The 25,504-nt window shown below is 53.1% G+C and overlaps 7 protein-coding genes across 7 annotated transcripts; 4 read left to right on the forward strand and 3 right to left on the reverse strand.

Moving 5' to 3' along the window:
- Positions 1 to 1,131: 1,131 nt before the first annotated feature.
- Positions 1,132 to 3,053, forward strand: GGS23DRAFT_439322 (uncharacterized protein). The gene is made up of 2 exons (XM_051513931.1): positions 1,132 to 2,674; positions 2,745 to 3,053. Exons 1-2 carry the CDS (start codon positions 1,492 to 1,494, stop codon positions 2,930 to 2,932), a joined length of 1,371 nt encoding a protein of 456 aa, XP_051367288.1. The 5' UTR covers positions 1,132 to 1,491; the 3' UTR covers positions 2,933 to 3,053.
- A 2,037-nt stretch (positions 3,054 to 5,090) lies between these two features.
- On the reverse strand, positions 5,091 to 6,853 carry GGS23DRAFT_618889 (uncharacterized protein; the record flags this gene model as incomplete). Its single annotated transcript, XM_051520968.1, has 3 exons — positions 5,091 to 5,599; positions 5,715 to 6,725; positions 6,784 to 6,853. The coding sequence occupies 3 exons, from the start codon at positions 6,851 to 6,853 to the stop codon at positions 5,367 to 5,369; spliced, it is 1,314 nt and encodes a 437-aa protein (XP_051367289.1). The 3' UTR covers positions 5,091 to 5,366.
- Positions 6,854 to 8,300: 1,447 nt separating this feature from the next.
- On the forward strand, positions 8,301 to 11,350 carry GGS23DRAFT_589438 (uncharacterized protein). The gene is made up of 3 exons (XM_051517616.1): positions 8,301 to 9,013; positions 9,111 to 10,569; positions 10,644 to 11,350. Exons 1-3 carry the CDS (start codon positions 8,770 to 8,772, stop codon positions 10,714 to 10,716), a joined length of 1,776 nt encoding a protein of 591 aa, XP_051367290.1. The 5' UTR covers positions 8,301 to 8,769; the 3' UTR covers positions 10,717 to 11,350.
- Positions 11,351 to 14,962: 3,612 nt separating this feature from the next.
- GGS23DRAFT_589445 (small oligopeptide transporter) lies at positions 14,963 to 19,126 on the reverse strand. The gene is made up of 9 exons (XM_051517617.1): positions 17,583 to 19,126; positions 17,188 to 17,527; positions 16,897 to 17,115; positions 16,719 to 16,846; positions 16,543 to 16,610; positions 16,277 to 16,482; positions 16,191 to 16,217; positions 15,921 to 16,135; positions 14,963 to 15,831 (listed from the first exon to the last, which is right to left on the reverse strand). The coding sequence occupies exons 1-9, from the start codon at positions 18,415 to 18,417 to the stop codon at positions 15,344 to 15,346; spliced, it is 2,526 nt and encodes an 841-aa protein (XP_051367291.1). The 5' UTR covers positions 18,418 to 19,126; the 3' UTR covers positions 14,963 to 15,343.
- A 197-nt stretch (positions 19,127 to 19,323) lies between these two features.
- GGS23DRAFT_589450 (putative 3-oxoacyl--synthase) lies at positions 19,324 to 21,349 on the forward strand. The gene is made up of 3 exons (XM_051517618.1): positions 19,324 to 19,868; positions 19,921 to 20,643; positions 20,711 to 21,349. Exons 1-3 carry the CDS (start codon positions 19,470 to 19,472, stop codon positions 20,873 to 20,875), a joined length of 1,287 nt encoding a protein of 428 aa, XP_051367292.1. The 5' UTR covers positions 19,324 to 19,469; the 3' UTR covers positions 20,876 to 21,349.
- Positions 21,343 to 22,679, forward strand: GGS23DRAFT_439781 (ubiquinol-cytochrome C chaperone-domain-containing protein). The gene is made up of 2 exons (XM_051513932.1): positions 21,343 to 21,898; positions 21,979 to 22,679. Exons 1-2 carry the CDS (start codon positions 21,487 to 21,489, stop codon positions 22,515 to 22,517), a joined length of 951 nt encoding a protein of 316 aa, XP_051367293.1. The 5' UTR covers positions 21,343 to 21,486; the 3' UTR covers positions 22,518 to 22,679.
- A 162-nt stretch (positions 22,680 to 22,841) lies between these two features.
- Positions 22,842 to 25,376, reverse strand: GGS23DRAFT_608116 (dihydrofolate reductase-like domain-containing protein; the record flags this gene model as incomplete). The annotated part of the gene is made up of 2 exons (XM_051520155.1): positions 22,842 to 23,500; positions 24,404 to 25,376. 2 exons carry the CDS (start codon positions 25,374 to 25,376, stop codon positions 22,842 to 22,844), a joined length of 1,632 nt encoding a protein of 543 aa, XP_051367294.1.
- Between the last annotated feature and the right edge of the window lie 128 nt (positions 25,377 to 25,504).

Genomic DNA, 25,504 nt, shown 5'->3' on the forward strand with positions numbered 1-25,504 from the left:
CACCCACGCTCTGCCGGCCCGAGAGTCAAAGAGTCTGGACCACGGAAACACCCCCACGATGCCGACGGCCCAATGAGGTCGACCATAACATCCGTCGCGCGCTTGCGGATGTCCAAATAAAAAAAAAGACGGCCTTACCGCGCGCCTTGACCTGTTGGTAATATGACCTTGATGTCCTATATAGACAAGTCGGCTTCGCAGAGCAGGCTAAGCCCCTTCTCCGACTGGGCCCTCGGGCAACGTTCCCTCAGGTGGTTGGCGACATGGCAGAACCGCCTCTACGTGCCGCCCAGGAATCTTCGCGGGAAGGGCCAACAGCACACCTAGCATAACTCGGTCTCACTCTGCCTTCTCACATTTGTTTAGTGCATAAACCGGTCCGCATACACGTCCTTCCAACCCCCTCTTCGGTTAACTTGCTCCTAGCTTCCTTAGGGTTTCCATTGGCTAGCTCGTCCCAGCCGTCTGGGAGCCTCCCTAGGCGTGTGGGCGAATGGCGTGTCATGACCCATGGGCCATCGGTCACAGTGCAAAGTATTGATAATGAGGTTTTGCAAACCGCCTCGGGCGAGCATATTCTCCAGTCTGCTCTGGTTTCGATCTCGGGGCAACGGGAGAGTTACGCTAGCTTCGCAGAGCCCCGTTGCAGGCAGGCAGGCGACCTCTCTATACGGCCTCGCGTGCTTGCAACGCTGTTTCTCCGCCTCGATGGGCTCATCTAGGGGCCTGGTCGGCCTACGCACGATCGGCCACCATCGATTCGGTTGCATAGAGCGTTGAAACAGTGTGTGAGTGCTCGCCCTCGACGGTAGCCATATTACCACTCAAGCCCCCCTTGCGCCATGGTCCATCTGTTCACGCAAATCGGGGCTTGGATGGACCCCTCTGTTCAGGTATACCGCCACTAGATCATGTATTGCCATTCTCCATTGTCACATATCTGCTGTTGCTCCCCTCCCACCTCGGCTTCCCGACTTTGCTAGGTGTAAATTCCCTATGCGGCAAGACACTTATTCTCCGCAGTGGCCATGTCTCTCTCTCGTAGCGCCATCAATCTCTTGACCGCACTAGCACGATCCAGTTGGATCTCTGTCTACGTGATCCTGGCGTCAAGAGGCCTTCTTATCAATCCAAATGACCTACATGAGATATATCGGGAGCTGAGAGACAGGGAGCAATAGTCGCCGGACTACAGATACCCGGGGGTGTTTGCTATTCCCACCTACGCGCAGAGGTGCCTTGTCTGCAAGATACCACACCCTCTTTGGTAGATTTGTGCCAGCGTACTGGGACTTTGTTGGTCTATATTAAAATGTAGGGCACGTCGCTGACGCCGGCCTCCACCTGCCTACCCCTTCCAAACCGATTCCCGCAGTCATAAATGGTCTTGATCCCTTCACAACTCTCCACTTTGTCAGCCTGTATCCTCTGCTGCTCAAGGCTTCCCCCCCTGCTCCATTCTGTTTTCATTCTAAGGGAACTCCGGCAGAGATGTATAGCAACGCGGACAGTATGGAATTTGCGGCCGTGCATCGGAGGGTTGCTCCGGACTCGACTCTGCCATTACGTCCACTACAACCTCGGTCTTCCCGGCCTAACGCAGGGCTCTTCGAAAATCCATTTTCCCGCGGGCAAGCAACCAGTACGATCCCAGATTTTGGGTTTCTAGAGCCGACTTCCTCTTCTCCATTGAGCTTCCGGTCTGGCTCTTCGTTCTCCCAGGAGTCTTGCGCAGATTCTTGGGACAGGCTTTCGACTGGACCACCGTCGCCCCGATCGCCGAAGTCGAGACACGGCCTTGATGAACTTGGCCGACTGGACTGGATACCGGCTCGAAGCGACAGTCTTAAACGAAAAAGCAACTCAGCAGATGGAAGCTACAAGAAAGTAAGGCTTCCGGGCGCGCTTCCGGGCGTGGATCGCCTTCTGGTGCCTTCGGAGCATGAGGGCCATCGCCGACCACCGTTATCTCTTAGATCTAAGGGGCACCTGTACACGCCGAGTTCTAGTCCTGAGCCTGGGCACGATTGTGCACCTGCGGCAAAACCAACAACACAGCCATTGGAAGACCCTATTACTCAGAAGCTCAACCTCTGGAGGAAGGAATCCGATACTATTAGAAGCCCTCTCCCGCAACCAGGATGGCTAGAGATGTCCTTAGATATTACGCTGGATTACCGGAGCCCGCCCGCCTTCTACCGCCACCCGCCGCGCGACTCTCCCAGATTTCACGATCGCCGCCACTTACGACCTCGCCAACAGCCATCGCCGCCCGGCGACATTATTCAGAAGGAGCGTGCTAGGTCAAAAGACATACCTCACTGCAACGTTAAGTACGCGCTCGAGGAGAAGGATTATATCCGATTCAATAAGGTCGATCTGAAGCTCGCATGGCGCGAGGTCAGGCGGCGATTCCGGGGGAAGTTCCCCATGGACCGCCGGATTCAGGGCATCCAGGGCATCCACTACCGAGACAATGACCACATGCCTCACATCGTCGACAAGGGGAGGACGCTTGTGTTCTTGCCCAACGGACACATCAAGGCGATAAGCGTGAAAGTCCGGGACCAGGGCGATGACAAGCCGTACTTCGGTCTTATTTATCTCTATCCTGAACGGGCTGTCGAGTACGATTGGGTCCCGGCCAAGGACAAACAGGCAGCCGCTGAACTGGGTAGGTCTCTTCCCCTCTCTTCCTTCTCTTGCTGGCCTATCTAGATAGGAATTCTAACTGCTTCCATCAGTCAAAGAACGCATCCCGCAGCGGGAGCTCAAGAAGCAGGAGGCCATCGCACGGGGAACGTGGGTGGAACGGCTGGAGACGGGCGAGTGTGCCTGCTGCCCTGAGCCGGACCGAGAGCGAGACACACAGAAAGGCCCCTACTCCGACAGCACCGATGGTGTGGACCACAGCCTAGAGGACCATATGTGAAGTTACCATTCGCGAATGGCACGGATTCCACGTATATGAAAAACAACCCGCAGCCGCGGTCAACAGGTAACTCGAAGACCCGAAACGACATCAACAGCGAGACGTGTAGGCAATTTACCACACGATGGCGAGAACTTGCCTTCGGTTGTCGGTGCCTTTGTCTATGGGTACCTACCTCTTAATCGCACCCATGGTAACGAGAGTATGGAGTTACCGGTAAGGATTCCCATACATCCACCTAGATGTATCTGTGCCTCCTTTACCTACCTAGGTTATCCACCCATACTATATATACCCGCTCCCCGACACTGGACACCCGATACGCTACTTATGTCCCTTTTCTTCCTTGCTTTTCGCTCGTAACCCAAGAAAATAGGAGACGGGGTAATCGACAGCAGCGCGGCGCAGACGGGTCAACTCCCTCCACCACCCATCGTTAGTCCTGGAGGAGGCAGAGCAAGGGAGGGAGCGTGAGGCGGGAAGATAAAAAGGGGGAGGCGGGGGGAGAAGTCCCACGGGCGATATGATACACGGCAGCGGAGTAGACGGGGGATTTTTTTTCCCCTCTTTTTTTCAACAGGAGCGGGTGGGCGGCGATTCACATTTGGTTTGTTTCGTTTCGTTTTCTTCTTTTATTTCTCCTTCAAGCGGGACCTTGGAAGAAGCCCATACCCAACCCGCGCACACACCCCTACATACAGGCGCACGACATCGGTGACGGCGACGGCGGCTTTTTGGACTGACTTACTGATTGCCTGGTGGTTGGACCGACTAACGGGCGAGAGGGGGAGAATCAAAAAGGAGAGGGAAAAAGGAGGGATGAATTGTTTAGTAGTGGGACTTCTTTTTCCCTGACTGGGGCCGGGGCTGGCCTGGACCTGACCAACTCAACTGACTGACTGAACTGATGAGATATGACGACGGCACGAACACGGAATGCGGGACACGGGATGCGGGACACGGGATATGGTATTTGGTAATGATGTACCTACTACTGTTGCTGCTACTACCGGATACCCGCCTTGGGCGGTTTGTTTTGCTTCCTCTTTTGTTTCTTTTATCTAGCAAAAACGGTCTTTCCCCCCCCCCCCCCCTCTCGTTGCTCCCATTTCCGTTACAGAGCTGGCTATCTACTCATTGACAATGCTACGGACGGATGCGATGTATCACATGTTTGCTATGCTCTACATAGGTATGCGATCGCTCACAGGACTCTCGTACGCCTTCGGCCTTCACATGCAATCACAGCGTCGAGGAAGCCAGGGCAGGCAAGCTCATACACATTGCATCAACGGAGGGGAAAGCCTAGGAGAAGGAGGAGGGGAGTGCATAGAAGCAGCAGGAAGGGCAGGTGTTTGGTGGTTCGGTAGCATGGTGAGCGGCTGTTTGGGAGGATCACCCCCCTCCTGCTTTGGGTATATCACTCGTTGTCGGTGTCTGGGTACCACATTTCGCGCGTAGCTATAATAAATGACAACCAACAATAACACAAGAACACTAATGCCTAATGCCGAATCATGTTAAATAATGGCCCCAGTCTTGCCCGTCCATTCCATTCGTGGCTTCGGCACACCGGCCGTAGTGACCATGGCGGGTGCTGCTCCTGCGTTGCAACACAGAGCAGAAAGTAAGGAAAAAAAAAAGCCTCGAGAGCTATGCCGCCGGTTGAGACGATCCCCCATCTCGCGAGAGTCTCGGGGGTAAGGGAAAGGGGGAACAGAAGGCGTGAATGCGCGTTTCCCCTCGCCAGGTGTGTGTGTGACCTATCTATGTATTCCATACCTGCATAGGTATGTACCCTGCGGCGATCCTTGCACGAGGAAATTCGGGCCACGAGTAGGACTTGGTTCGGTGGTGCCGCCGCCGCCGCTGCATTGCGCATACCAATGAGGAACAGCGGGGAAGAGAGAGAGGGCGGTCTCGAGACCCGTTTAAAGTATTCGCGTCGGTGTTCCCGTCCCCGGGTTGGCTGTGCGCACTCAGCGGATCCCTCTCGAGGGCCACTCGGAGGTTGCTGCAGATTGGGCGATGTGTTGTTTGCTGGATCCCTGGTCTGGTTGACTATTCTTACCACCAGGACGAGAGACAAAGCAACGCCCAAAAAGAAAAGAAAAAAAGGGGGGGTGGGGGGAAGACGAAAGAAGAAGGGAAATGTGCGCCTCCGCTGCGGCACACACACATGTGCGTCCTCGTCCCGCCGCCTTTGTCTTTCCTCGCTCCGCCCCGGGCCTCATGTCAGTTGATGTTGGTGCCAGCGGGTTACGCTGAGTCGTGTCACCTTCGCACTAACACTAGGGCCCGGCCAGCGTGTCCGGCGTGCCGCTTTAGTAGTCGGAAGATTGTGGACGCGGCGAGGAGTGGTTTCCCGCGCCCCGTACGTAGTTTTGGCCGCGCCACATCCTCGTTGTTGTATCCTTAGCAGTGGCGCACCTCATCATAGATGGTTCGTCCTCAGGCCGCCCCGGCCGATGTAGGTTGTGAACCGGCCCGACAGGGTCTCTTGGTCGCTCAGCGCCGCCGTGTCGTCGTCGTCGCTGTTGTCACTGCGCGTGTCGTATTCCTCTAGATCTGATGCATTCCCCGTCCGGAATGAGTACGGGTTGCGGTCGTACTCGTCGTCCGACGCGACCTCCTCATCAGGGTAGTCCGCCGTGTAGTAGTTCTCGGCTGTGGATTCCGCCGGGTTAGATCGCCATTTTCGCGTCGCGACCGATTTTCTTTCTTTCTTTTTCTTTTTTTTGGGGGGGGGGGGGGGGTGTAGGGTAGGGATGCAGGCGCGTACCGTTCTCGTCTTCTTCGTCTTCGGCCCACTCGTCCTCGCTGTCGGCCGCGTCCCCATAAAAGTACTCCAAATCGGGTTCTTCATCAAATACAAGAACCCCAACACTTTGCGGTGGCACGTGCTCACCCAACTTGCTGGCCGGGACGCGCTCGTAGGTTTCGATAATGTACTCGCCGTCGTCGCTGTCGCTGATATCGACGTCCGTGTCCATCATATCCCTGTCCGCGGAGGCCGTTGCCAGTACTTCGGGATGGCGCTCTGCATATCGCTTGGCAGGCAGTTTCGGCCTGAGTTTAGATTGCGCCTTCGTGGACGGTTGAGCGTGTCGTTCGTCGCTAGCTTTCTGGAGGTTGAGCCCAATCTGCTCCATGGCGTAGGCGTTCATCTCGTCCGTTAGCTTGTCCATGTCGACCTTCCATCTGTCTGTCATGGCCTTTGGTAGTTCGGCCTTGTATTTCTGGCTACCCCCCTCGTTAGCGAGCTTCGCCACTCCGGGTTTCTTCAGTTTCCGAAGCTCTGGTTTGTCCACATCCATGTTTTCAGCCGGCAGGGCCGACGGGGTTCCAGATCCGATAACATTAGCGAGAGACTGCAGTTTCTTGAAAGGTCTCGAAGTAATCTGTTTTATCTTGCGCTCCACGAAGAGCGTAGGTGCAGAGCGCTTCTTAGTGACGCCGCCATGGGTCCGGCTAGAGTAAGGAGCGGCCGCAAGCACTATGTCCTTTCTCGACATATGGAATCGTCGCGGCGAGGAAGCCACACTAGCGGCCTTAGGACCCAAATCACCTACATCGGGGCTGGGCGCATTGTCTTTGGTGCTACTGCTGTTGGTGCGCGTATCGCGTGCTCCTGTGGCCTGGGACCCTGAGGCTTTGGTACGAGTGTGCGGCTCAGAGGTATGGATGATGGGCCTCTGGGATTGGGGGGGTTCGCTGTGGGAGCTGTTGGGTTTCTCTTCTTGTCGTCGATACACGAATGCCTCGCTTCGGTGCCGCTTATTCTCCTGGACGCCTAGACAGGGGTCAGATGCTGACTGCGTCGCAGCGTAGGTGCTGGTCCGGCAACTCACGGAGGAACGAGACTGGCGCCTCCTCGGTAGCCTTCCGCTTCACGCGAATGAGCTGCGGCGGCACCGACATGGCGATGGCTTGATTTTTAAGGGAGAATAGTCGATGCTGAGGATTTGTTCGGATGTGTCAGCTTGGAGGTCGCGAAGGTGAGAGAGGTCTCTACCGGACGGGTCGCCGGATATGGGAGTCGCCGTGAATTCGATGTGCCCGTTTGTTTGTGTCACCAACTTCGCCGGCTCGGGAATGAATGGACAATGGATGAAACGGTGCGCTAGCATTAGGTACTGAGTGTTACGTAGGTAGGTACCTAGGTAGTAGTAAGGGGCGAGGGTCCTTACCGCCCGGCAGAATGGCTGAGGGTGGCTCCTATTCGCTCATATGATGTTATTGATAGGCAAGAAATATACGGAATATGGAATTATCCGCCTGAAGAATCCGTATTTGATGGATTTGGGTTAGGTACTTAACCTTAGCGGTGCCCGCCTCTTTTAAGTAAGTACCTCCTACGGATTTTACACGTACCCAAGTACCTTGAACACCTCAGGCATTCCATACCTCCCGCTTATGCACGCAGGCTCAAAGATGTACCCAAGTACCCAGTCAAGGCCTTTATCGCCGTGCATATCCAGCTGGATCTTTTGCTCCGTTAACCTCCACCCCTCCCCTCTCCCCTCCATATCTTCTCGCCCACCAAGCCCACCCTCCCTTCAGCTTCTCAACGCGAACTAGGACTCATTGTCACACCTTTCCCCGTCATATTGTGGTAATACGCAGTCTTACCTATAAGCTTGGCTTGGGAATTCGTCATCACATCGCACCAAGTCCCTCCATCGACCCCCTTACCTTGCCTTGCCTTGCCTTGCCTTCCGCTTACCTCCTCGCTCTCAACATCGCGCCCAGACCGAGTCGAGCAATGAGACTGGAGCCCGCCTCCATCTCCTCCATGCTTCCTCCATCGTGATCCATCTTTAACCTTTTGACCATTGGCATAACGCCACACGATGAATCCACATCTGCAGCTTTTGGCGAGCTGTAACCTACCCAAGGTACCTACAACCTACAGGTCCCGCGTTGGGTCCCACGTCTGACGCTACCTTAGATGGCCGTCAATTCGTGAGCGTTGTCTACAGAATGGACCTAGGTAAACGTCGATATCTCGGGCCTGCTTGAGACTGCTTTGGCACTGGCCCGGATAGGCAAGCAGTCGTGCTAGCTATGAGAAGCTAGACCTAGGTAAAGCAAGGCCCGGTGACTTGCAGCAGTAGGGCCTGCCATCAAGGATGGCGAGCCAGTATGGGATGCTATCTTCAACCGCTCGAGCCAATGAGCGCCCTAGAGTTGTCAAGGTCCTTACTCGACACACCAGGTCTCGATATAAGCCAGTAGGAGTGGCATCGGCTCGCCGGTATTTTCGCCCAGTGGTGACAACCAATCGACCCATATTGGCGTAAAACATGCGTTAGGACCACGCAGCCCAACAAACACATATACCGTACTTGACCGCTCTCCCATTGGTATTATTTTCTTCCGAGTTTCTCGGTTAGTCGTCGTTCTTATTTTCCCCTTCCCTTCAACGGCTCCCGTCTTGCCCAACTTCTCCCAATCCGGATCTTACAGCGCAGCAACTATCACCAACCGGTAAGCTCGTCGATATTTTTTAAACCTCAACCATGACCCTGTTAGTCCCTCTGTGTCCGACCTGAGTTGGGATGCCTCTTAGCTGTGCTGGAGCAAATTGTATATCAACTTCCATGCACAATGCTGCCGTGTTTGACTGGCATTCGTTATACTGTCTCCTGACCAGCTCACTACGACGATACACTAATCTCAAAGCAACCAAGCAGATACAGCACTGGACAATCTCACGAGTCGCCCCGATTTGTATCGTCCAACTGCTCGGCCCCTTCGCCGTTCGCCATCCCAATCCTCGAGTTCCTACCTAGGTATTCGTGATAAAAGATAAATTGGTATCTAGTTCGTTCAGCATGGCTCAGCGAAGGGTCGCGGTGACCTTCACCTATCAGAAGAAGGACGTCAACCCCCCCATCTATGTGGCTGGGTCATTCTCAGACCCGCCATGGCATCCCCATGAGATGGATTTCACCGTGGACCAGCACGGCGAACATTTCTTCACCAAGCAGGTCATGGTTGAGAATGGTGCCGAGATCCAGTACAAATTCCGAATAGGACCAACCGATTGGTGGGTCATAAACGAAGTCGCTGAAACCAGTCAGTCTCCTTCCCCCTTTGAACCCCTCCTCTGGTTATGGCTATGGCCTTGCCAGAATCTTGTATAGTGCCGTACGCTAACGACGTATTTACAAAGTTACCGACCACCAAGGCAATGTGAATAACTTCCTAAAGGCCCCGATCGAAACACCAGAAGAATCCGCCTTGAAGGAACTAGACGCTCATGCCCGCGAGCCAGAGCAGACCACCATCGACAACGGCGCACAGGCTGCGGATATCGCGAAGTCAGCTGCTGAGGCTGCTGACTCGGCAACCGTCCTAGACCTCGATCCCCCTAAGCCGGAGTTGTCAGATGAGGCGGAGAAGGCGAACATCCGCCGCTTGTCTGTTACCCCTGACGACCAACCCACTAATGTGGCGAAGGACGTTGCTGTTACTCCCGCCGTAGATGATTCAGACTCGGGGTCGACCTCGAGTGAGGAAGCTACTGGTGACGGCGACTCATGCCCCGTATTCTCACACGAATCTATGGGACCACCAACACACGAGGAGGAGCTATTTAGCAATAGTGACTCCAATAATGACGGCTCGGAAAGTCGGAGTGATACGCAGCAGGGCGACTCGGCCATTGACGCTGATAGTGTAGACTTCGACGACCCCCAACTGGAAGTCTTCCCGTCGTCCAATCGTGACTCAATTCTTGCTGCTGTGCGGCGGATTTCAACCAGCGTAGATGCCGATCGCACAGTTGTCGAAGGCATCACGCCATCATCTCTCGCCGGCGCCTCACAACAGCAAACGAAGACAAATCCAGCTGAGGCGTCCAACGCAGAGTCTACCCAGGCAGATGCTCACTCAGGGGATGAACAAGATAGCCAACTGGACAAGTCCACATACTTGTCTAGTTCGATTGATTCCAATTCCAGATCGGCTTCGGTGAGCTCATTAGGACTCATTGCGGAGGATGACAGCGAGTCTCTTAGTGGCACTACAGTTGACGAGACTGACAAAGGAACGATCCCGTTTGTCCAGCATTCTGGGCCAGTTATGAAATGGGACTCAACATTCGAAGACACTACTCGCGAGGAGGATGAGGGTATCGCCATGGACTACGAATCCAAGCGAGCATCGCGGGAATTCCAATACAAGACTGGAACGCAGGTCTTGGAACCGACCGTATTGTCTGAAGACAGTGCGTCGATGGTCGCGGAGTCAAACCCTGAGGAAACCAAGTCAGTACCAGCAGATAAGCCGAGTGATAAAGCTCTCGGTGACGGCCATCCAGCTTCGGCCGAAAAAGAGAGCCCTAAGGATACTCTACTTACTCCTGAGCCCCACACCCTGGGATCCCACAAGAGTGGTGACCCCAACCTAAGCATTTCGGACGAAAGCCAGACACGATCGGCCTCCATTAATCCCAGCAGTCCACCAAGCCTCCGAAAGCGAACAGTCGATAAACCCAACACGCCCTCCCCCGCGCATCATGCGCGTGGTGCTAGCAAATACCCTAGCTGGCTCGAGGCTTGCCTCCAGGTTGCCTTTGTGAGATGGCTTGGGGTCTTCGCATCGTGGCTATACAGCCGCAGGCACAGGGCGTAAGCAACCCTCCCTTCCTTGGCGTCGAATATCAGGTGTGTGCCATAAATAAGGCGTACTGACTAGAGTATAGGTTGATGGTGACAGGCACGGCCGTCATTGTTGTTGGTGTTGGTCTCTTGTGGCAGAAGCCTGTCCACTTGTGATTAGTCTTTCCGCGCTACGAGCGCATGAGGTCGCCTGCTGGTGCGCGAGGGCGACAGTGCGACGCGAGGCTGACACATGCTATCCGGGGCGAACTAGCTAGCTTCGATCGCTCTCTTATACCTAGAGAATATAGTTATTAATGTTGTATCTGACAAGAGCTCGGGTTGTTTGTTGGTGGTCGGACCGATGGACGGCTTGCCGAATGCGGGAAGGGAAGGGTAACATCGGGGTAGCGTTGAGGCGCTTGGCCAATGTGCTTTGCTCAGATCACCAACAACGAAACGAGGTGTACTGATCCCCCGTTTCATTTCTCTCACGAATCTCAAAACAGGATCCAGGCTAGGGCACAAAACCAAATTTGTGATGGGGTAGGAAGAATTTGTCTAGGGGGGTCGGATGGTCCATATTCCCTCGACATTAGGATGCTGTCAAAAAAGAATAATCGCGCAGCTATTGTTATCGCCTCGTAACCTACCCGGATCTGGCATGAACCAACGACACACCCCATTGTGGAATTACTTACTAACCGTTATACGTCAAGAATGCATTGAGATAGACGACACTAATTAGAGTAATTTATTTCGAGTTTTCCGTTCATGGATGCGGGAGCTTGGGTTAATAGAGACGTCAGGGGGGGGGGGGGACCAGAAATGGGATTAATCAGATGCTTCCCCTTAACCACCCTAATTCCACGTTCGATATGTAAGATGTAACGCCGTTTATTTTTGAGTGTCAGCCTCGTTCCTACATAGGTACAAAGAGGCCGACCTCGTAGCCCAACGGGAGGTTGGAGCATCCACCAAAAAACGCCAATCGATTAGGTGCCTACCTAAATGGGTACCTTTGTACGCACTCGGGGCTCTCACGGAGTCGGATATCGCCAACCTTGGAGACGAATACCCTGTCTATAGTAAGGAGTCGAGCCGGACCAAAGACGGTGATGTCGACGGTAATGAAATGTAGATTCTGCGGGGGAGCCTCAGCTGCCGAGCCTGATGCTCTACATAGTAAATGATACTTGCGTTATTAACCTCGGTCTCTTCAAAAGTAACGTGGTATCTATATATGTAGGCACATGCCTCTAATCGAAGGTGTTGGACACCGGAAAGGCGGAATATCACGGTGACCTCGTCGACAATTCCGGTGGGGGCTGTAGCGGAGCGTAGCTAGGCTGGATGCCTAATTACTTTAGGTAGGTAGTTATCCGGTAGGTAATAAATTGGTACGCCCCTATTCGAGGTAACCTACATAGTGTAATTCTTTACGATACAAAATGAGTTCGACTTCGCCTCCTAGGTCGCTAGCACCAAACAGTGACGCCCTCCTCTTCCTCGGTGGCCTCCGTTTTTCTCAGTCACCCAATCTACCGGAGATAATATTATCACCGTCCTCCTCCTCCTACTCTGCCAGTGAAGGGGTTTGGAACGAATCTGCTTCGGTGTCAGCATCGGCCGCCTTACGACCTAGGTACATTAAGAGGGAATGGTGGTCTAATTGGCTAAGGCGGCAAGGACAAGGAGTTTAAAACGATGTTCAAATAGCTCCGAGCACCGAATCGAATCGCGAGTTATATAGTATATCCATTAAAACATGATCTGGCTAATCCCCTGAATCTTCACTGTCACCGTCAGTCTCGCTACGCTGATGGTGCCGCGCAAGCTGAGAAAGTGGTTGGTGAGGCTAAGCTAACGTACGCCTCCACCGGCCATCCCTTCACGGACCGGATCTTTTTGTATGGGTTTACGTACCTACCAACGAACGTTTTTCCTAGATTAAAACTAGAAGACTAAGGAGAATGTGAAACTAGATTATATAAAACCCCTGAAAATATACATATTGAAATGTACAATTAGAAAAGAAATAAGAAATAAGTTAATAATTAGAGAATTATATAAGATATTAGTTTTTTCCTATTGGCGTTTAACAGATTTTACACACAATTTGTTAGTGAATTTGATAACTACAGCATTTCGACAATTTTTCGTCACCCAGCTGGTGCAGGACAGGAAGAAATAATACATGATACATCTTTTTAGTTATTTCAGTATGGAACTCAGGAATCAATTTGCGGCTGTCCGAGTGAAAGCAGTTTTGAGCAGTAGTGTAAACGAGCGAAACAGTCTTGTTCACAATGGTGCCTAGCCTGCTACGACAATCTCTGATGTCATTACCTTGATATATCTAGCTAGAGTCCGGCATGGCGTGTCTTTGTTCAATAGCTAGAGTATGCTAAAGCTTTCTCATCTTCGGCGGGTAACAGCTATGGATAATCCATACCAGGGTATCGAGGATAAGTCGTCTATCATTCGGCTCTATCTGTTTGATTCTACCAAACGTATCATGATACATAAGTTCGATACTCTTAGGGGTATTACGTCTTTTCTCGTGTCATCATCTAGCATTCAACTGGGATCCCATGAATTATATCTGGAGACTGGCATAGAGAAACACTCCGCCACAAGCCACTCTCACCTCGTGTAGAAGTGTAGAAGAGTGAAATCATGTTGATATCATTTCAAGCCCGATTTGCGTGGACAATGAAAAAGACCTACGTCACTCGGATCGACCTCAATTGATCTCTATTAGCTCACCTCCTTTAAAGACGCCTCTACACATAAACTCATTTAAGGGTTGTGACATGATGAGGATGTAGAGGTTGCCCTACTGTCTTTGGAGTTCCTTCATTATACGAAGACGATCTAAGGGTAGGTGCTTGCTTAGCGCGCTTATCACAATATACAGCTAGTAGTTGCTGAGGAGCTCATAGATCTAACAAGCCTTTAATAGTAGATGGATCGTCACCCTGGTTACGACGCATCCGAAGGCTGAGAACCAATGATAGTAAGGGCTCCTCACATTCGACGATTTGCCCGACGACGCGCATAAGGAGATGCTCAATTATGTGTGGCGCCATATAACCCAGATATAACTAGGCAACCCGGAGGTATTGTCCAGCGAAGCTTTAAGGTTCTCGCGAATATTTAATAAATGGATGATGATAGTCTTAGCCGTGAGTCGACATTAACACAGATTCCTGTTAAGCGCGAAGTCCTGGATGAATTACGCACGAACCGTCTTCCCTGCACCCACTGTGACGATCAACAAGTCAGCCGCTACGACATTCTGGGCATAATGGAAGTAGACGTACGCATTCCTAAGCGCCATAGTTTGTGGATTTATGGGACCATTACGAAAGTCATGAGACTCTAGTAGCCATTTTCCAACATTATTCTCACTCTCAGCGCACTCGGGATGGCCAAAGGTGAACAGCTGGTTTTGGATGCGTTCGTGAGTGTGATCGAATCTCAAAGGCGAAAGCCACCTCATGGTACAGGGGCTAAGTCTATTAAATATAGAGGCTCGGCTTTGCATGAAGGTATTTTGTTAGCTATTGCCATTGCGAACTCAGGCATCGCCAATTGTTGTTGAGTTCTAAATTGTGAGTGCGGGTTTATATGTTTATTCGTTGACAGTAGCCCAGGACTGCCTGTAATAAGTCTGTCACCCATAGACGGCCTCGAAGTAGCCATCCTTCGATTACGGGGCAGCGGAGTAACGATGATCTGGGCTTGATATTGTAAACAGTCCAAATATCCCTGAGCACGGAACTGGGACTAGGAGGCAGGAGTAGGATTTAAAGAAACAACGGTAAGCTGGGGGATTCATTGAGGAGTACTAGAGATAATATCTATCAGAAAGATGGAGCAGATTACGAGTGGATAATGAGCCGTTAGTCACTGGCCGCTATTGGCGTGGGTTCCCCCCCATCGCTTTTGTTGAGTACGCGCCTCATTCTAATTCTGCTGAAAAGAGAAAACCGGCTATTAGACATGGTGTGGGGAATGTGGCGTACTACATATAGACAGGATTAGGATGCGTGGCATGGGACTACAACACCCCAACTCCTATATTAAATTATGCTTAAACCTTTTGGCATAACATCCAATGCCGTTAGCACCGACGGCCTCTTCAACAGAGCTTCGACTACATTTAGGTCCGTCGCTTTATTAGAAAGAATTTCCAGATTCAACCGCCTTAGGTTAGCCCTCCCAAACCACGATTCCTACGATGGGAGGGAGGTTGTTTATATCTACGAAGGTCTATAATTGGACCGAGCGGAAGCTCCGAAGCCCGATATCGACCTTTAGAGGGGCATCTCTCCAACCTATAATGGGTAAGTAGACGCCAGTTGGTCAATCGGGGGATCACATACTCCTTTCCTTGATGAACATCTTATAACCTAACGTACCTAACATACCCCTTTGCTACACCTCCTCTTTTGCTTACGTACACAGGCACTTAACTAAATGATAGTAATAACAAAATCATCAATAGTTCTATGCATCCGTACAGAAAACTTCTCTCTATACCCAAACTCCCCTCTGCAAATACACATCGCACGAAGAGGTGGAGTTAACTTACTTATACACAATCTTAGTTTACACTAAAATCTATGATCTTGCCCACTCTCACTTTATTTCCATCCCTTTCCTCCGTTGGCTTCGCGACTCACCCCGCCCCCCCCCTCTCGCTCAACCTCACAGCTTCCATCCCGCCCTTCCATCACCGCAGGTCACAGCCGAAGCAAACGCTGGCCGAAGCCCGGGAAAACCAGGCGACCTCGCCTTACCAGGCACTGGGACCGAACGTTTGGCCGGGAGGCAGCACGACCTGAACGGCCTTGTCCTGGAAGTCGAGGGTGGAGGCGACGACATCATTGCCCCACCAGCGGGGGGGTTCGATGTTATTGAGGGTAAAGACGAGGAAGACTACGAGAGTGCCGAGCGCGAGGCCCAGGTCGAGCCCAGCCGACGTCAGGTAGTTGAGGCGGCTCCACCAACGCGGGTGGCGCGTCCGGATGCGGTGCTGGAACAGATACCCGACCAAAGCCCACGACAGGTAGTTGAGCGGCGTCGCCGGCGGCACTGCGCCGGCCCCGCCAAACACCAGTGGCGCCATCAGGTAACGCGCCGGTGACCGCGGCCATCTCCGCGCCGCGAGCCAGAATGCCACCGGCGCTGCGGCTCCCAGCACAAAAAATACTAGCAGTCCCGAGTACACGCTCCCCGGCGAGAAGACACGCGCCGGTCCGATGAGCCCCCAAATAACGGACGCTATACGCAAGCCGAGGGCAACATTTGACGAGTTAGCATTGGTTCTTCTTTGCGGCGGAGAGAGGGCAATCGTCAGTTAGACCACATACCCGAGAAAAAAGCCCGACCTCCGGGACACGTGAAGCGTTGCGGCTGTGTCAAATCACAGACTCCCTCGATGTTCTTTAGCGCGAAGTTGAGGACGACGACCTGGATGACGCATGATAACGTCGTAGAGACGACCTGTGCCATAAACATGGTTCTTGGGGGTATCTTCATATAGTGGCCAAACTTTAGATCAGAGACGAAGCTGAGAGCTTGTGACCTAGGAAAGACCAATCAGATGCGATACGCCAACGTTGGCACGGTAGAAGACCTACATCGTAATGTAGCCGTATGTCTTGAAACTACGGAGAGTTCGGTCAGCCGTGAACAATTACCACGTCAGAAAAGTCTGGCAACGTACAGCATAAGGCCGAGAGGTCGGCCGGGTTGGATGTATCCGTAGACAAACTCAGTCAATACGTTAAGCCCAACTTGGTGATTGGTGACCGCTTGAATTATTCCGATAGGCAACGAGAATACGAAGGCGATGCTCACGGCCAACAAGAACCCCCACCAGGATAGGTTGGTCGGGTATCCGAGGACGGTGACGAAGCCAAGTCCTAGAACCTATGGGATCGTTCAGCGATGCAGTTAACGAAATATCATGGGCACAATAAGGTCACAAACGATTGCGAACAGGGATAGATACCACCACGATGGTGCCTCCTTGTACTTTTGCATGAGCTTCATATGTACTGGATAATGTAATGTTAGTCGCCATCATTCGCCGCACACACAGAGCAGGAGGGCACCTCTCAAGAGAAGAGGGGCGATGTGGGCTCTAGAACAAGAGTAATACATACTATCGGGTTTCTCATTTGTGCTATTCCTGTATTGAGCCCAGATCGTTTTACGATGATGTATGTAAGTGTGAACCAACAAGGCGGTGATGGCTGCAAACGACATTCCGTAAGATACGGCAAAGGTAGTGCTGCGCTTCGTAAGCTTCATTTGCAGCGTAAGATTAATAGTATGTCAAACCTGATGAAAAGCGGCGAATACGCCTTGTACCCTTCTACATCCAACATCTTGTCCTCTGTCAAAACTCGCGATATGTCATAGTGTGCACCGGTGTTATCATACGTCACAGTATCTGTCATAGGCAAGAACTGAGCGTACCACGCGCCAGAGTAGTGAAGGATAAAGGTAATGGCAATATAAAATATTACAACACCGATTGCCGTATTCGCGATGGCATGCCTGGAAGCTTGTTAATCGAAAGACTGGAGGATGAAACCCGTACGGACCAAAAGAAAAGCAGAGGGGACAGACCATGGCGGGATCAGGGGTGACCCAACGTAACCGGCGATCTGCGTCCAGTCAAAGGTAATGGGTAGCACCGACAAGCCGGTGACGCCCCCAAATATTTGGTTTACCATAGCGTTCTTAGGAGCAATCCAGGTTGCGAAGGCGAATACGCTCAAAAATTGTGCGAAAAAGCCCGGGATGAAGTAGTATAAGGTCGAACCAAGCGTCACGAGGCCAAACCATCTATATCTCGGCATGCGCCCACCGATCATGGCCGGTTCTGGTGGCTGGTGTTCCTCGTACATTGCGTTCATCAGGGTGACAGCGACGAGATTGCCAGGCCAGATCATCGAGGCCGGATAAACTGCAAAACTGTCAGATCACCAAATGGGATGGGTTTGCTTGCAGTGATAGCTCACCTAGGAACTTCCTCATCGTGCCCGCTATCCCGTAGCCAAGGGACTGGGTCGATATAACCAATATGATTTGAAATAACATGCCGAAATTTTGCTTATAAAATACGAGTTGTGCGAGGATGATATCGGTGGCGTAGGCCACGGAGAACGACACGCTCGCCATGACCATGATTATGGAGTGCTCCTTAATGTTGAATGGCCCCGGGTTGAGGTCGCATCGGTAGCCGAAGATGTTGATCCGTCGGTGCGGCATCCACCTCTCCCATCCGCGGCCCAGCGGCCACGCGATAATCTGGGCCGTGAGGGCCCCAAGACTAATGGAGGGCTGTCTCAGAGAAAACAGAGTATTCATCGACGCGCCGACAAGGACTAGGCTTAATCCTATCGTCCAGGCTCGGATGGTGCTGCATGGGAGGTCTTCGTCGAAATTGCGAACTGCTGCTCGTACTTCGTCGTACGGAGAGTCCTCCTCCTCGCTGTGCTTCGAGGCTGATTCGTCGTCGAAAGATTCCAGGCTTCCAGAGCCCATCCGACGCAACTCTATTGGTTCTTGGCCGAGTGCGTTCTGGTCCAACAGATATTCGTGTTCTTCGACATCTTCATAGTCGCTGTCGTTCGGGGCGGTAGACCCGGCCCATTTCGAAGGGTAGCGCTTTGAACCATCGGAAGAGCCATTTCGAGGGCTGGCAAGAGGTTGTTGTTCGTACGATCTTCTCGCCCTGTATGTCACCCTCGTCGCGCCTGTGTCGGGATCCGCCCCATAATCCGCGATGCGGTGATCATTCACTCTCCTCCCTCCAAGGGCCGTGCTAGACAACTTCGAAGTGTTTCCCTCCATACCGGGGGTAAGACATAAGAAGCGGTCGCTGAGCCGGACAATTGGAGAGCGATGGGAGGGGTTTGCGCTATGCGGGATTGTCCTACATCCAAGTGAAGGCTCGAAGCGGCGCGTCTATATCAGATACGGGCAGTTTGGTAGGCTAGTCCGATTCTCTAAGTCTCGGGACATGCACAGAGCAGATTTACAAGCTTAGAAACATGGAAGTTCTAGCTGCCTGCGGTGGGGGGCCTCTTGAAGTTCCCCAAAATGTATGAAGCCCACGGATCTTCCGTGAGTGAAGGAGCAGGTTGTGAGCCACGAATTCGCCGTGCTTAGGAAAGCATTGTTCCCTAACCTAGGGAGGAGGATGCTAAGACTCACAAAACAGAACGAATTGAATTATCTACCTCTAATTGGTGGCGATTTCCAAGTATTCACGATATAAATGAGAGATGTGAGAGGAAGGCAGGCCTATCGCGATGTGCTGGCAGACAGGTGTTGAAAGGACCGCCGCAAGAATCGACCAACCCCCCTTTTCCGAATCTCGACACAGCTCCCGCTTGTCTGCAATTAGGAGGCCCTGCTTCTGAACTTGGGTATATAGACTCGTAATTTCCCTCAGAATCTTGCTGTTAGAGGAGCCAATGCTTTATTCCGAAGTCGCTGGCGTTGGTATTTCTCGGTAACGTATTCAAGAAGAAGAAGGCGATATTGAGGGGGCTTCACGATTGTGAGATTGAAGGAAGCCTTAGCTAAGATTAAGGTACAAGCCTATCTGGCCTGAGGGTGATATTACGTAATACTACAGCTCCACAAACCCGGCTAGCTTCATGCTGGGTTCTTACTGTGCACCACGTGATGTAACCCAGCCAATTTGGAATACAGGTACCTCGACCCATCCTCTAATAATTTTCATCAATGCATGCATCCGCTCCATTTTGTGTTCAACTCTTTTTCACAACCAATTTCTCGCGATTCTTGCTGAATAGATCAATGACAGCTTAACGCACTTTCAACAGACCTACAGATCGTCTTCTACCCGGTTCATGTGATCTGCGCTATGGCAAAATATGCGTCGAGTTGTCGTTACGGGCCTCGGCGCCGTCACACCCCTTGGCGTTGGTGTTCGACACGTGTGGAATAGATTGGTTACTGGCCAGTCCGGTATTGTAAGCGTCGCCGGCTTGCAGTCGCATCCGCGATGGCCTCACCTTACGAGCACTGTCGCTGGCCTCGTTCCAAAATCAGGTAGCCAGCATGATTGGCGACCAGATGACTGGCCGTCCATCGACCAGCGACGGATGTCCGAGTTTACTCAGTATGCGATCGCTGCAGCGGATATGGCTCTCGAGGACGCTGCGTGGAAACCGCGCAAGCCGGTAGAATTCGAGGAGACCGGGGTCTGCCTAGGCAGCGGGATTGGAAATTTAGCCCACATCTACGATACGAGCCTCTCATACGAAGAAAATGTGAGGCCCTTTCTCGCGAGAGTGATTTCGATCAGCTAAACCTTCGCGGCAGGGATCCAAAAGGCTGTCCCCGTACTTCGTGCCGAAGATCCTCATCAACCTAGCTGCGGGACATATTGCCATGGCGTACGGTTTCCAAGGTCCCAACCACGCCGTGAGTACGGCTTGCACGACGGGAGCTCATTCCATCGGAGATGCTTCTCGGTTTATCGCTTTTGGAGATGCCGACGTCATGGTCGCCGGCGGCACCGAATCATGCATTCACCCTCTGACATTTGCGGGATTCGGGAAGTCTCGCTCCTTATCCACCGCTTTCAATGACGATCCGCCGTCCAGCTGTCGCCCTTTTGACCGTCGGCGTGACGGGTTCGTCGTCTCTGAAGGTGCTGCTGTCGTCATTTTAGAAGAGCTAGAGCACGCCAAAGCCAGGGGCGCTCATATATACGCCGAGTTAAAGGGGTACGGCACCAGTGGTGATGCCCATCACCCGACGGCCCCCCGCAAAGATGGCCATGGGCCGTATCTCGCTATGCGAAAGGCTCTGAAGAATGCTGGCATAAAGCCCCGCCAAGTTGATTATATCAACGCTCATGCGACCGGCACACTTATTGGAGATGCTGCAGAGGCACACGCGATTCGTTTACTAATGGTGGGAGAAGAGGGTTACGCGAGCGAAGAACATGTTGCCTTGAGTAGCACCAAGGGGTCGACCGGACATCTTCTTGGCGCTGCCGGAGCCATTGAAGCCGTGTTTTCAATATTGGCGATCACAACGGTAAGGTTTTACGTATTAGGTAGTTTAAGGCCGGACACCAAAGATGCAGAACTAACGCTCCCGGTAGAACACGCTTCCCCCGACGCTGAACCTCCAAGAACCTGATATAGTGCCCCGGTTTAATCTCGTACCTCTCGAGGCCCAGAAAAAAAAAGTCAATATAACGCTGTCGAACAGCTTTGGGTTCGGGGGCACCAACGCCACATTAGTGTTCGCTCGCCTTAATCAATAGCCCTAAAAGACAACCTTACGCAAATACTTCGGCTTTCACACACCTCCATGTAGCATTCATTGCATTATATTCTACGCGTTCAGTAAGGGAACGAGCATCATCCAATATTGGACAGCGGCTGCGTGAAAAGCGAATCGGCTTTGTCCCTAGATTGCCTGGTATGCGTCTATATAGATATATGCAACTATGGAAGTGCTAGTAGCTAAGGAGAGCTATATATATAGCCGATTTAGCTGGCTGGACCTGGACCGTAATTGTAGGTGCGCCGATCATGCTAGAGCCAACCGACGTGTTTGTGTTGTCTCTTACCTCATGAGGTGACATCACATAGGAAAGGGTACGAGGGTACGAGGTACTTACCAGGTTGCTTATATGTACAGTAGTACCAATCAAAGGTGGGGGTCTAACCCCTGCTACAGATCTCCGGTATTAAGCCAGGGTCTCGTCCTAGCCCTTTTTTTTTACCACTCCTAAAATTTCTAACACGGCATATCAATGACGACGTGAAAGAGCGACAACGTCTTGATATCCCAGGCTATCCCAATTATTCAATGCCGATAACCACGACGTCTACTTACTTCCATCCTTACCATTCGATACCACGGTAGCAGATGGCGTGCAGCAATTGCAGACGGCAGCTTGCGCTGCTGGTAAGAGAAACCAGTGCCCTACTAGAGTTCCGAAATACTGTCGCTACGGCACAGTCGCAGTTCACCCGTCCTCTCGTCGCCATCGATCACTCTAGATCCAGTCATGATCAGCAGTTGCGACAGAGGAGGGGGTTCGCCAGCACACCCGGTAGACCTGCGTTAAACCTCTCGCAGTCGATTCGCGAAGGCGTCGGCAGCGTGTTCAGGAAGACGGCCGAGCCGTACCGCGTTGTGCAGGCTACCGAGACAATATACAAGGCGTGCAGCCGCGAAGCGCTGTACACCATCTCTATCGCGGACAGGAAGGCCGGTACGATACCAAAGACGACAGAGGGTGAGGATATAGGTGAAGGGAAAACGATGTGGCATCAAGGTACAATCTTCTTTGCGATCTTGGCGCCTACCTGTGTCTACGCTGCTTGCTAATCGTACACAACTTCGGCCGGCCTCTAGATTTCAAACTCCCCCCAACCTTTAGCACGTGGTCACAAATCACAATGCTGCACATGTACCTCGTCTTCGCCAGACTACGGAATCTCGAGCGAGAAACAGCGCGGTCGTGGCAGCGACAGTTGGTGGACCATTACTTCTTCGACGCAGAGGAGAAGATGGACCTATTGCACGGAATCAACTCACGCGCTCTGCGGCACCGATACCTGAAGGACCTGTTCGTCCAGTGGCGCGGCGTGATCGCAGCCTATGACGAAGGCGTCACCAGGGGAGACCCCACGCTCGCAAGTGCCGTGTGGCGCAACGTATACAAGGGTCGCGACGATGTTGACCTACGTGCCCTCGCTGCTATCGTCAGCTGGATGCGTCTATGCCTCAAGATGCTGGACCAGATCCCCGACGAGGCCCTATACTACCGGGCTGAGGCCGTCTTTAAGTGGCCCGCTAAGAATGAGCTCCTGCTGGTAGATAAGCCGACACGGGAACTCGAGGTAGAGCTCGCAAATAAATCTTCGCCGCCGGCACAGAAAGTCACTGCGTAAGAGGTTGGTATGTATACGTTGTCATTGTTGGGTACGCGACGATAAAGGAAGAGATTTTGTTGATATGGGAGTTATACCGGCTTACATGGATATATCTAATAATACCCTTGGGGCCTTGTGCACGATCACGGCTTATGCCATGCTTCACATCCTGAACTTGACTTCACCAAGCCTCAGGCGTCCACTTGGGGAAGGAAGAAGGGGCCCACGTGTATAATATATACCCAATGCAAATGGATCCTCTCTACCTGGTCTAGTTAGATCTACGAAATGCTATGAGTGAAAGGAGTAGTCTTACATACCTAGAACTAAACACGGACTGAATCAATCGGTCTTCTCCCACATCTGGAACTCATACCGCGTCTCGCCCTCCTCTTGCACCCCCTCGGGCACGGCCTCTCCGGTCCACGCGTCGAGCTCTTCCTTGGACCTGCGCACCCATCCGCTGCCGCCACCGTCGGCCAGCGCCAGCGGGAAGGAGACGTCGCATTCGTATTCAGGTTCGAGGACACGCGTCAGCAGCACGCGCCGCGCGCCCGGGAGTCGCAGGGCGGCAGCGTAGATCTGCGCGCCGCCGATGACGAAGACTCTCCTAGGCGATGGCGGAGCGTGCGCGCTTATGCCGTGGTCGTCTGAGGGAACGGTCAGATAGTCGAGGGCATTCTCGAGGGAAGCCACGAAGACGGGACCTTCTGGCCCTTCCGGCGGGGGCGAGGAGGTGGAGGCGGAGCGGCTGACGACGAGATTGAGGCGGCCCCGTAACGGGCGGAAGCGCGGCGGGATGCTATCCCAGGTTTTGCGGCCCATGACGACGACATTTAGGGGAGGGGCTGCAGCACTTCTGGCGCTATCGCTGGCGGCAGGGCGCTTGGTCACGCGCGCGAAGTAAGCCATCTCCTTCCGCAGATCGGTCCACGGCAAGCCGCCGCGGCGCCCAATTCCCATGCTGCGCGTCGCGGCGACGATGAGGGTCAGCTCAGGGGCTGGCGGCATGGCAGGCGGTAGGGCGGACATTTATTTCTCTGTGGGCCGTCTGTTTCTTCCCTTCTCTCTCTTTTAGAGGTGTTCCAACGGTCGAGCGAGCTAGCTCTACCACAGGAGACGAGACGGTAGGTACCTAGTTGGAATGAGGCCGGGCTGAATGGATGTTCGGTTGCGTGTTCTTATTTGGATTGTCTTCTTTTTCTTTAAAAAGTCGGGAGAATTCGAAGACTAGATCAGGTGCAAGTCGAGTTCGCGTTATTGTGATAGGGGAGTTGAAAAGGGAGAAGTTGTTCTACGTTGGCTCATAGATTGGAAGTTGTTAGTAGCCCACTGATTGCGATGAGTCGATATGTGTACAGCATCACTTTCTATCCCCATGCATGCCCATATATAGAGGAGATACAGATGTTATATAGCCGTGGAAATATTGCATTATTTCGTAGGTATTATATGTAAATAGTCCAATTTTCTTTTCTACCGGAATAATGCCTTCTAGGACTCTCCGTATTGAGCGTCCTCATGGGCTTGACTCGATACATTAGGAAGCGGATAGCAATTCAGTGGAGAAAAAAGGCAACCCATTGCTATCCCGAAAGCCAGAAAAAAAAGGACCGTAACCTTGTCTCCTTGCAAAAACAATCTACACATATACCTACCTACCTACCTACTCTATCGCCCTCATGTTTTTTTTTTCGCTAAGTATCATCGCCGTCATCACGTTATTATATCATTTCCCCCCTTCAAGTACCACAGGTAGCTAGTCACTCACTACCTCGTATCCATAGCCACCACTTAAGCCACCGCCGTAGCAACCCTTCCCCTATCCACCCCCCTCCTCTTCTCCTCCTCCTCATCCATTCTCCGCCTCTCCTCCCGCTTCATCGCTTCCTGGATTCGCACACGCTCTGGAGTCAGCCTCTCGCGGGGCATCGTGATCTTCCAGCCCCGCAGCGCCTCGATCCCGTCGCCGGGCCCCGTTGCCGCCATCATCGTCTTCCTCTCGACGAGACTGTGCTCCGCCGGGTCCACGCGGTTGAACCGGAACGGCTCACGTAGCGCTACTGGCGGGTTCGTGATGATGCGCACGGCGCGCCGCGTATTGCGCCCCGCCGAGTGCACCATTAGGGGATGCAGCAGGTACACGTCGCCTACACGGCCCGTCGCCTCGACAAACCCCTCCCCATCCCCCTCAGTGCATGCCCTCACTACCTCCCTGTACCACGCGAGGCTACTCTCGCGCGCGAACTCGGCCCCCTCCGCCCGCGTCGCCATCCGCGGCGACACACCCTCTGGGTGTGCGCGCAGATGGCGCGCCACGGCGTCGAGCGCCGACGGGCACAACACCGTCGCACCGCCGCCACGCGGCAGCACGTCCGAGAACAGCGGGATCACCAGGAGTGCCTGCTCAGGACTGTCGAGGTAGTGCACGAAGAAGTCGCCGTCGACGTGCCAGTTGTCGAGATCGCGGTGGTGCGGCGGCTCCGGCTCTCCATTCCTCTCTTCGCCTTCCTCTTCATCCCTCTCCTCTCCCTGCTCTGGGAAAGGCGGCCCTAGATTGACGATGAACGAGTCGCGCCACTGCCGCGAGGCCGGGTCGAGCCGGTCTTCTCCACCACACAGCTCGCAGATGGCGGCCCAAGCCCGCGGCGCGAAAGTCGCGCAGTCGAAGGTCCGGTGCGACGGCATGTGCACGCGCTCGCGCGTCCAGGTCCGCCGGTCCGTCGCCGACATACCGAGCCGCGTCCACACGTCCGCCGTTGCGTCAGCGGCCTGCGCCCGGGTGAAGCACCCCTGTAGTTTCAAGTACCCGCGCTCTAGAAAGAAGTCCCTCTGTGCCTGCGTCAGAGGCGCCGCCGCAGGTAGTGCTGGCTCCATAGCTTCGCTCTTGGGAACATCAATCGAAGGGAAGCGGCAGAGGCGGGTCTGATGAGTAGGCGGGCAGAAGATGCAATTAGGTAGGTATGCCCACGGGGAGTGATATGTGGCCGGTAGGGATCAAGATT

Source organism: Durotheca rogersii (assembly GCF_024521655.1).
Source record: "Durotheca rogersii strain YMJ 92031201 chromosome Unknown GGS23scaffold_51, whole genome shotgun sequence".
NCBI lineage: Eukaryota > Fungi > Ascomycota > Sordariomycetes > Xylariales > Xylariaceae > Durotheca > Durotheca rogersii.